At 35.0% G+C, this 12223-nt stretch overlaps 1 protein-coding gene across 4 annotated transcripts in view; it reads right to left on the bottom strand.

Annotated features, from left to right (window-relative positions):
- SGCG (sarcoglycan gamma) overlaps window positions 1-12223 on the bottom strand; it is a 104036-nt gene that overhangs the window by 32287 nt on the left and 59526 nt on the right. For all 4 annotated transcript variants that reach the window (XM_014879658.2, XM_014879660.2, XM_014879659.2 and 1 more), the window contains 2 exons: window positions 6656-6757; window positions 3069-3156 (listed from right to left, as the gene is read on the bottom strand). In XM_014879658.2, the coding sequence (XP_014735144.1) occupies window positions 3069-3156; window positions 6656-6757 (190 nt within the window). The remainder of the gene's footprint in view (window positions 1-3068; window positions 3157-6655; window positions 6758-12223) is intronic.

Here is a 12223-nt window from a genome sequence, read left to right as displayed (position 1 = left end):
GTACATGATTTGACTTTGGAAAGCAGTGTTTTTCTAAATGGCAATTATTAGTGCTAAAGCAAAGTATGAGGTACTGACACTCATCTGCTTCCTCAGAATGTTGTTCCAGTCTGAAAAGAGATAGCACAAATACTCTCATTGTAACAGCTGTTCAGATTAATGTTATAGACATGAAAATACTCTCTAAGCAGAATTTTGACTGTAATTCTGTTTTCACACTGCATAAGCCATTTTGACTTTCACCATATTCCCAAGCTTTCTGAGTGAAGCTGATTTCATGCTTAACAATGCAGAACAGCTTCATAATCCAACTATGTAAATAAATTCCTACAAGCTTTAAACGCTTTAAACTGAACCCCTGACCTGAAGCTACTGATGTCACCACTCCTTGGTGCAAAAAATTGAACTAGGACGAGGATCAGCAATCCATCCTACTGAAATCTGTTCTCACAGACCTTTCATGTCTTTGGAAACATCCTTTTATCTTTTAAAGTTTTGAACTTTATTTAAAATTTTCTTCTAGAAAAGACTTATTACAAGGAGAATTTAGGATCTTCTGTAGGTTGAAGTCTCTTTACACAGTCCTTGAAAGACAGATGTCTTAAAAATCTGGATCTACTTTTCAGCAGTGACAGTTGAAAACCTGCTGCTCTTCACTGACTTATCCATGACTGGAACACAACTGGAAAAGCTGACTGTATTATTTTCAACTGCTGATAACCTGTACATAGAAGCCTATGTTTACTTAGGTAAAACATCATTTACTGTTTGATACCAATGTTGCTCTTACTGATTTGATAATTGACTATATAATCTATATGTTTCTTTTATACATATTTATCATTGCTCATTATTGAAAAAGTTTGACAAGTTTCAAGTTTGAAAATATTTCAGCTTTGAAAATTGATAAGCAAACTGTAACAATGACACCAGAATCTTATTCATTATTTTAAGGAGAGGAGCTATTCTAATGAAAATATTTACCATCTGTTCTGTACACATTGTTGCCTTGCCTATAAGCAACTCTCTCCACAACTTTCCAAATTCCCTATGATTACCAAGCCAGAACATTCCTTTGCTTAGACTTCTTCCTTGCTATCTGTTGGCCAACATTCTTTGAAGTTTCATTTCTCCTAGAAATATTAACAAAGCAATTATGTCCCTTAAATAAAGCTCTTATATCCTTTTATACCTTGTTGTTTTGTTCTTGTTTGTTTATTTGTAAAAAAGTAATTAAAACAAAATGGGTATTTTAGTCATCCAGGGGGCCACTGAAGTAAAAAACTGTAAAGAACGCAGTTGGGTTGTTTTTTTTGAAATTATGAACCCTACTATTTTGAAAGCATTTTCCGGCAAGCAATTTTTAAAGTATTTGCATTTAGTAAGACTTCTGAAAGCATTGTAATTATGGGTCACAGTACAAAACTCAACATTTACAGCATTTTGTTTCAAAAAACAATGTCCAAACAACTCCTCCAAGAGGTATTTCATGCAGATGAACTGAGGGGCATGTAGAAGCTTTATAGCAAGAGTGATCATGTTGGAAGTTTGCTCACATTTTATGTCTTTCGAGTATATCTGTGATTCATGAGGGAATGCATAATGTGTGCCTGTTATCTTCATAGGGGGAATTTCACAGAAACTCAAGTAAAGATTTATTTCACATGTCTCTTGTGAATTACTTCTGTTGAAGATTGGGTATTTAAATCATTCTTAGTAACTTATTAAATTCTTTTAACAGATCATTTGAATCACAATTTCCATGAGTTAAAAGGTATTTTTGTTATAATCTTGAGGGAGATGCTATATTATACTGTCATTTCTGGAACAATTCCAAGCTTATCTATATGACTCCTTCACAAATGCAACTAGTCCTATTAATAAGATGACTAGTGTTTCAAGACATAATTCCAGCATGCTGGCAATTGTGGAAGGTATTAACTCTTAGGAAAGGCTTGAGCATATAAAGTAAATATGCCACACAGCTATTTATCACACTACTTTTAATAAATATTTAGGAGTATTTTCTTAAGACAAGTCGTTCAGATCTTTATGATCGACTGAATTAAAAAATGGGAATTTGAAAACATTTAAAGGCTGACTTGTGATAGAGTGTATAATTATACATTTTTAAGGGGAATAAGAGGCTCCTTTATATATTTTAATCTTTTTCCCCTTTTTTTGAAAACTGAGGCTTGCAAAACATTCTATGATTTGCAATGGTAATTATTCAAACAGGAGTTTTCACAGAAGTTACACAGTCTCAACAGTATGGAAAGGCTGCTCATCAATGCTCTGCTGGGTCCCAATTTAGTAAACTATTTAAACATGGCAGGTTAGGCTACAGTTAAATAAGCAGGAATTCATGCTTTCCTGCCTGAGGACCTTGTAAGAAATGAGTTAATAAATTGTTACATTTTTCTCCAATGTCAAATAATGGTTGAAAAATAGTAACAAACCTAAGAAAAAAATTGACATAGCTCACACATATTGTCATTCTTGCCTTAAAAATATGATTTTAAGAGTAAGGTCTGTTTATTTTTGTTGCCAAGATCTCTCACTTACATCTGTCTAGATCTATTGATTTTACTGAGTAAACCGATGTATTTTACTGCTACCATAGATAGTAAAAGATATAAATGTCCGAGTTTTGAACTTGAACTTTTTTAGGATGTCTGTTAAACTGTATTAGTTTCTAATATACTAGGAAATAAATAAAGATAAATAATAAAGAGAGACTCTAGCCATGTTTTCTTATTGGATTTTCTCAGAAATTGATTTCAACTACCAAAAGATATTTACACAAGGAAAAAGGGTAACTTTTGCAGAGACCTTTCTCGCATAACTCTGCAATAAAGAAGTGCTTCAAATATTTAAAGAATTAATGCTTAACTGAGAAATTGAAAATATACTGCTGCTCTTTACTGCGTGCCAGGTGGACTATTCAAATATGACCATAATAGTAATAAATAATCACATGTTTAGTGCTTTATATTCTCAAATCTCTGTACAAATATTCACTACAATGTTTCCAAAGCAGTGGACAAGGAATAATCACTCAGACTTACCCACATTTAATCTGCCTGTGACTTCCCCGTTTGAATTGCGAGCATTCACAGTCACATTGTGAGTAGACTGGAGAAGCAGTGATGAGTCCTGAAGTATGGAAAAAGAAAAAAGTTGGACAGAACAATTAGAACTGTGAACAATTTCAAAATTTAGTTTGCTGCTGGCATCAGCTGAGTCACTGAAAGGTCTTTGCAGCTACAAAAGTATCCACAGATCTCATAAAATAATGTGGGCAGATATTTCTGACTACTAGAACTATATATGATTTAAAGTAAGAAAAAATAATTAAGGGGAATACATCAGGTGAAGAAAATCTGTTACCGGACCAATGAACACGGCTGCTAACATTTTATCTTTTGGAAAAATCGCTTTAGTACTAGATTTACTACCTTTCAGTACATAACTGAGACTCCTAGAAGACAGCCATTTAATTGAGTGTGAGCACTACACTTGGAGAATCCATACTGTTGTATTAATTTGGTGAGAAACAGGCATGTGCATTCTGCTTCCTCAATGGTCCATGCAGTCTCTAGGCTGTGGCCTAATTCTGGCATGTGGCACTGACTCTCCAGGCAAGGAAGCTGCCACAGTGAGTGATGCAGAGAGTGGCAGGCTGACTACATCAATGCTGACTTTAACAGATGACAGTACAGGTGATTTTCAGGGTAATCATAGTGGCCACTGTCTTTACTTGACATTAGGTATCATAAAATTATTTGGGGACACAAAATCTTATCACGCTCATTTGGATCAGCAAACTGTAAATACACTGGTAGACTTCAAAAATAGGGGAGGAAGTTTTCTGCAGTACAGGTGCTTTCATACTAAAGCATACTTTGTGTCTAAAGGACAATAACTCAGTAAGTGATAAGTGCCTAGACAGATCTCAGTTGCCAAAGTATCAGGGAATACATCATATGAAGAGGGTATCAGCCAGCTGCCCACTTGTGACCTCAGCTGAGATACCTATTCCTAAATAAACGAGTTTCTAACCACCAGAATATTGTAAAAGATCAGCCTCTTTCACAGCTATGGCTTCTAGTTATTTTTCTGGACTCACCAGAGACTATGCAGACTACACCTGAGAGTATGAGACAACCTGATAGTTTTAAACACTTTTTATGTGATGAATTTTACTACAAACACTTATTTAGTAACAGAACCACAAACCTGATTAAAAAGTGATAAAATAGAAGCAATACACTATTTGGACTCAGACTTTTTTTTAAAAGAAACGGTAGTACAAGTAGGTAGAAATGCTCTCTCAAAAGAAGTCATTAAGTGAGAAAAATAAATGAATCACACTTTTTAAATTATATCAGGAAAACGTGAAAGCTCACAGAATTAACACAAATAATGAAAAGTCTTAGGGTAAAAGTAATCCATGTGTTAGAATGAACATTAATGGTAATAAGTTAGTATGAAGTGGAAAAGGAAGGTCAACAAAGACTGGGGATTGGGTAAATATAGTGCTTTTAAGTAAATCTGCCAAATGACCCACAAATCTAGGCGTCTTTATTTACATTTATTTGATTGCCACTGGTTGATTAAAAAAATAATTTATTAATTTGTGATATCAAACGAAAGTGTGAATAAACTGTACTCTAGACCTGCTGCTGCCACATGTGTGGTTTTGACTAATTAAAATCTAGTAACGTATTTAAAAATGCTCATCTTTTATCTTTCTATGAAGATGCTTTAGCAAAGGTGCAATGGTCCTGCCCACAGCTCTGCGCTGGACTCATAATGAAGGCACAAACTTGTAATAGGCTTCAGAGACAATGCACAGCACGTAGATTTTCTTCTACATATTTTCTTAGCACTTTGGAGACCTCATTAGGTGAGAAAATCTGTTAGGAGACTGCAAGGAGAAAACTATTAAGGCCAGAGAGAAAGCTGCTTTGAAAGCTGAGAGGGGCCTGGTTCTCCAAGACAAACTTAGAAAAAGAAAGCTTAACAAATAAGTAACGGAGAATAAACACATAAATGGCAACTCAGGAGACCAAGTTGCAGGCAATTAAGCCTTTAGAGAGTTCAAATATTTAAAAAAGCAAGGATACAAACAAAAAACTGATGAATTTTCAGTAGGCAGAGAGAAGCAGTAGCCTGAAGGCTCTAATTAATGCATGCTACTAATGACCATGATGGGTCATTGGACAGCTAAGTTTATATTAGATGCTGCCACACCTCTTTTTCCTATATTGTACTAAATGTACTAAGAGCTGAAAGGAATATTAAGAGAGCACAAATGGTAGCTTAACACTGCATAACGATCTTTGGGACAACAGGGAGCTCTTAAACATTAGCTGTGCTGGTCTTAAAAAGTTACATGTCTTACTGGATAAACAACCTCCAGGGAAATTCACCAAAGCACATAAATAGTTTTCTCACTGCCTGTGAGGCAGAAAAGAATATAACACAAGAAGCTAAATGGAAATACAGATGTAGTAATGGAATTTCACTGTCTTAATTAAGAGCTGTTCCTAAAACTGGAAATACTTGTTGCAGAAGGAGAGAAAAAGAAAAGCTCAATTTAAGTAAAATATGTTGGCAATGCTTAAATTTTAGTAATCCAGCATGTTAACAACCTCATTCTGGTAAATTTCTTTTCGTTTTCTCTTGCTATAGCAATACAAAAACTAACGTTTTTCCTAGATTTAGAAAAGTCTCATGGCTGGTTATTTCTTCTCAATTACATGTTTGAAGACATGAAAGAGCCATATTTGGCTTTTACTGCCACTGAATAGTACTTTATTCACCAAAATGTCCCATTGGTTGATGATAATATTTACAAAACATAAAACTTTATTTTGTGAGACATTGGACTATGGACAATAGTTCTGAAAAATATTTCTTTAATCGGCCAGAAGCAGACATTTCTCTACAAAAAATTCACTGGAATAAGTTTCAGAGTCCCCCTGGATAAAATCCAGATCAGATTCTCACTTCCTTTTTCTAAACCCACAACTTCCATACCTTTCCCATTCTCAGTGACATTTTAATCATTTTGATAAATATTTGACCAAGTATGGTATTCCTTTTTACCTCACTAGTAATAACAAGAACAAACTTTTCTGTCTAGGTAAACCAGATTAAATACTAAGTCTTTCCATTTAGACTTGCAAATTTTATATACATGAATAAATAAACATTCCAGACATTTCATGGCATTGTCCTTGAAGTGAAAAACCTATATATTTTAGAGAAATCACAACTTTCTATTGGGATCCACTAATCTTAGAGATACTGAAACTATTCTGTAGTGGATGAATAAACAAAACAGACTGTTTCCCAGGGAAGACTATATTAAAAAATAATCTCAGTAAAAATAATGAAAAACCTTTCTATACACTCCTTAAGTTTTAGCATGACTTACTAAGATAACAATTATAATTCCTGTTTGAGCTGCTTATCAAATACCTAAGAGATAAATTTTAATTTTGACAAAGGTTCATAACACTGACCTTGCAAAGTGTGCAGAAATATGTGTGTATACATATACACATGTATACAGAAATCATGGAAAATTCAATTATTCAGAAGTGCATTAATTTTATTTAGCATTATTGCGAGATTCCCCACTTACCACTCTCGAATGGATTTCTTTGGCATAAAGAGGGAACAGGAATTCAGATTCCCCTTCCAGTCGAAGGCCTTCTTTTGTAACACGCAGGTGTCCCATTCCAGTCTGAGGAGAAGATGTGAGAATTATGCAAAATTTACTATTGTTGCTGTATTTATTTTGTGTTCTTTTCATCAATTAAACACTTTCAGAGCTGCTTGCCTCGAGTCTACTGATAAATATACAAATAGTAACGCATTTAAAATGTTGAGAATTCCTTATTTCTTTCCAGGAGTAATTTGCTGTAGAAACTGCAGGTTTCATGAAGTTAACAAACTTGGTTGCTTTTTTTTAATGAGGGTGGGGGGAGGGTGTAGAGTGGAAAAACAGTTTTAGAGTCATTAAATTAAAAAGAAGTGCATTTGTATTGGCTGTGCTAAAACAGATTTTGTACTTGCCTTCTAAAAATGTAATGACCAATAAACTTTTACATATGAGTACTCACATAAAAAAGCCTTACATTAACATCTGAGGGTTCATTCTATCAGTAATATAAACCTACAAAACAGGCAAAAAGGAATTTTAATTTGCTTTCATTTTTGGCAATTACTTCTTTTTAATTAAGTTTTTCATTCATTGGTTTAGATTTTTTCTCCTTTAATTGTAGGTCAAGGCTCTATATCTCATTATCATGTATCTTTTTCTCTATCACCTGCTACTCAGTTTCCTCATCCTTTCTTCATCAGTCCCTCCTGCTTTCAGACCAATTATTCTTTCCAGCTGATAATTCTCTTCTTTCTTTTTACTTCCTTTCATCATTATCACAGAACTGATAATGTGAAAAGTGAGTGAGGAATTACTTCAGTAAGTACATCTGAGGGTTTGTAGGCTTCAGATGTAAAGTATTTCACAGGTATTTAGTTAATTTGTAAAGGATTCACCCCTTTCCCTGATATAAAGAGTGACAGAAAATTTGAAAAAAAAAAAAAAAAAAAGGCAAAAAAAAAAAAGCAGCCTTCCAGCTTGGCTACATCAAAATATTTCAAGACAACTGCTGCAAACTACAAGGAGCAGATGGAAGGGCTAACAGTTTTCAGGTAATTTTCCATGCAAGCAGAAGAGATACATAACAGGCCACCATTACCACCATCAATAAATTGTTCATCTAATGAATTATGCTTGCCACTGATGAAGTTTTATTTGAAGAGATGGTAATTGCTTTCAAATGTATGTTCTGACTAATCAGATTATATATGTAATGCTAAGTAACATATCAAACCAGGCTTCCATGAAAAATCATAGCTATTTTTTTAGCAGGCCTGAAAAGAGACAGAGAAACAAGTTTTGTTTAAATTCCATAAGGTGAAAAATGTTCATTCACTCCACTGGAGAGTACAACCACAATTCTTCCTCAGCCAGATTTGCTTCAGGAAAGCAGCTTTTAGAACAGCTCTTCATGGAACCTGTTTTTCAGGGTCAAATATTTTACTGTTTTGAAATATATAATGTACTGACTTTTCTCAGTGAAAACAGATACCCTTTCCAAATACTAGACCATTGCAAAGCTTGTATCAGTATATACTGACAAATTCCATAAGGCAAAACTTAAATAATACCTAAGACAAGCTTTTACAATGAGAATTCCTAGCCAGCACTGACTGATTTAGAAAGATGTTTTACTAGTGAAGACTATGGACAGTTTTTTCTAACCTGCAACACTTCAACATTATAAAGATTCACAGGTTTTAAGAAAAACACTTTTGAAAACTCTGATGTGAAATATCAGGATATTCTAAATAAATACCACCAAGTATCTCCTCTTTAATTAACCAAATTTAGTGTCTGATTATTTTCTCTGAGCTCATACCTTTTCCCATTAGGCCAAAGTAGTTTATATTAGCTATCACGTTGAAACAGAGACTGCATATTTTTAAGGAATATAAAAAAATAAATAAGTAGTATATTATAGAATAAGTACAAAAAAATGACATTGACAAATCTGAAATTTAACAAGGCAGAGGATGAAGTAGCAATTAATTCTTGCTCTGAAGCAGACTGGGGAAAATTAACAAACTCCTGGGTGGCAATCTCTCCTGCCTTTGGCAGGAAGAAATTTTTAGCAGAGATAAAGGAAAACAAAAAATTGATGTGGAAAAAAATTATGCAATGTACTCAGCACTTTACTTTTTCTTAAAGGATTCAGGTTTCCCAGCAATGATTATTATGAAAATGCTATATAGAGAAAGAAATGTCTTTGACATAAAGAATAGTATGTCACATGACAAAACTCAGCACTTTCAGCTTCTCTTAAAGTTCCTATTTTTTCAGTAAATCCAGTCATATCCCTCAGGATTACTTTGTGTAAGTATGTCCTCCAGTATGCCGTATTTGCTTCATAAGATATTTAATTTAAGCATTGACACAAAGCTCACATTCTCACATATTTGCCTAACAGCCTTATTATCCATTCTCATTGACCACTTGCGAAGTGCAAACCCAGAGAAATTTAGATTTAGGTTATGTGCATAAATGACTCTCTGTGAGGACCAATATAAGCTTTGTAACATGCACGCAAACAATAAAAATGTGGATTTTATATAATGATCCTCACTTCTATTATCTTTGTGACTGCAAACAATTATTATGATCTTAGTACCACAATATTTGAGCATCTTAAGATTGTAAAAGTACTGAGTTATGCAGTACAGTGAGATAGGGGAATTCTATTATGTCCCTTTTAACACTGGCTAATTGAAGTTACATGGAATATTAGAGAGGGGTTTAGAATAAACAACTACCCCAATGCACTGAGATCCAATGCTAAGTTCCATGAAAAGGCATAACACAATAATTACACATTAATGTTCTCTCAACAACCACTCTGCTTCTTACATTACCAATTCCTATTTACTGAGTATTGTGGCTTCCTTAGTGATGAACAAACTTGATGCTTTCTGTTTCAAGGATTTGATTCTGTTCCTATTCAAATAATTGAACAAAATATTACTACTGATTTGAGGAAAGGGACCCAATATCAGTTAGATGTGGACTTTGATGCAGTTGTACAATAAGCTATTGCTTAGGATGGGGAAACAAAAGTGCTTCATTAAACACAGGAGACGTATGGCAAGTCTGGATTCTGGTTATCCTGATGCTGGTGACTGTCACTGCTTGAGTTTGCTGGCCCTGAGCTGTAACAAACTTGTATACAGATGTAGCTGAGACTCACATTTTGTAATTACTCAAAGCCCTCAGCAAGGCAGGGAGGCAGCTGTACAGCAGGGAAGGATGAAATGGCATCTCTGTAGACAGCAATCAGGTTTTATTGCTGCAAGGAGTTGACTAGCGTGGAAACTGCTGGCAGCTGCCAAACTCATATGCACCAAAAATGCAACTTAGCATTAGTGTTCACAAAGGTGTGACCAGTTTTCATTTCAGAACTGCCTGACTTACTCTAAATGCAGCAACAGGATGTCTTCAACTGCAAAAGCAGCATTTTTTCAAAATTTGAAAATGCTCCCTTGCAGGTAAGTGCTTGGAGAAACAGAGACAAAGCCTTCTACCAAATAAATTCAATCTCAGAATCCTCCTAAAAGCTCAACAAAAGACTCCTTGATTGAGAAGTCCTAGTCTAAAAGACATTTGACACCTAGCTTTTCAGTGAGTTATCTACATAGGGATACTCCAAACCAGCTGAAATTAGTAGCCACCACTGCAGAATACTAGGTAAGATGCACTGTATTGTGGAACATCTGGATGGGAGGACCATCTTGGATGTCTTATCATTCTCTTAGACTCTAAACACAAACTCTAGACTACTAGGAGTAGAAAACAAGCAGATGCAGCTCTAGGGCTCTTGCATTCACAGTGAGTTGCTCTCAGGTAGCTGAGCCTCATGCTGCATATGGATATGGAAGTAAAAGAGCATTAGGTGATGTATTTGGGATTCACCTCCCAGGAATATGACAATGCAGGTCTGCTGCTGTAGGCATGTGGCCCTTAGAAATAAGCATGAGGCAAGGGGAACATTCATTCATTTTAAAAATGAGTATTTCTGGTCACCTAAATTCAATGAATAACTATAGCTTTTATTTTCCTACCAACACTGAAATTGATACACATTGGCTCACTATATCATATGTCTAATCATATGTCATACCATGTCACATCACATCATCACTATTTCTGCACCTTCTCGGCATTAGACATAAATGCAGTCCTCAGACTCCTCTGAATAAGAGAAATTGAACTTCTGCTGTGTATCAGCTAATAGCTGCAAGGGAAGATGTGTATTTTCTCCTTTTAGAGAGAAATCAAATACTGGAAAGACAGGCTGACCCCTGTGTTAGCATGGTTACACCAAAAAAATTCTCAAAGTTGATTTCAACATTAGTTTTAACATACATTCAATTCAAATCAAGAAGCTTCTATCTCATGAGTTAAAAGCATGTTTGATATGCAGTATCTGCTCCCTGAATATTCAACTTTTCCATATATTAAAAAGTCCACACATGCTGTAGTGGCTGAATGAAACCAGTAATGATACTAACTTCAGAGTGGAAAGGATGCAGCATTTCCACTTAGTTAAATCCTTTTCTTTCTTGTAGGATCCTTACATCTTCCTTCTAGGCCAGATCAGAGAAAGACCTTGGCAAGTTCAGACCAAGATGTCACTTGTTGTGCCCCAAAGCTAGTTCAATTAGTGGCTTTATAGATCCAGCCTGCACTGCAGCACTTCTTGCAGCAATTACTATTTAGAGAACTTGCTTTGCAAACAAGAGTGTACTGTTTCATTGAGATAATAGGACTGTGGGTAGAGATTGTTAAAGAGCAATCAGCAAAACAGGATTGGTAATGAATCTGATGAAACTCTCTGTTTGACTTACAATATCAATTCTGGAGCTAAGTACGTGCTTGGTATAATAATATTACTGATGCCTCATCTCATTTCCAGTTGCAAGGACTCTATTTGCTGGGCTCAGACAGAGGTTATCTGACTCATCTGCTTAGATGACAGTGGAGTCATCTCAGTGAAAGACATTGGTCAAATCAGAGCCCTTGGCAACAGCAAGCACTCCTGGTGGAGAAGTTAGTCACACCTGGCTTAGGGCTCAATACAAACCAAAACACCATTTGCAGACAAGACTGAAAAGTGAGTGGGTAGATAATATTTCGAGAATTAGAAAAGTAGATGGCCACTTTGAATTCGACAGATTTGTAAGAAAACAGCTATGCATTATGCAAATCATCTAACCACTGACGTTTGCTTATTTTTATAACATTTCTTTCATAAAATAGGATTAATATTTAAGATGCATAAAGATATTTTCAGTTTCTCTTTTATCTTTGTCCTGATATACAGAATAACAAACTTCCTTACTTAAAGTATTAATTAAGACAGGTGTTACTCAAGAGGAAAGAATATATTTTCAAAACAGATTCAGTTTTAGCTTCATTTCCTTGTTCAGCAAGAACCAAATTCTGTCTGTACTGCACTGATATTAAAAAAAAATGTCATTACATCTGGAATTATACCTCCTGTGTTAGAAAAACAGACTGAGAAGAAATAGACTGCTACTCCCACTGCTATAT

The sequence above is a fragment of the Sturnus vulgaris genome, chromosome 2, assembly GCF_052056855.1.
Source record: "Sturnus vulgaris isolate bStuVul1 chromosome 2, bStuVul1.hap1, whole genome shotgun sequence".
In the NCBI taxonomy this organism is placed as follows: Eukaryota; Metazoa; Chordata; class Aves; order Passeriformes; family Sturnidae; genus Sturnus; species Sturnus vulgaris.
Note: the sequence above shows the minus strand (reverse complement) of the source record. Positions and strands in the feature narration are given on the sequence as shown.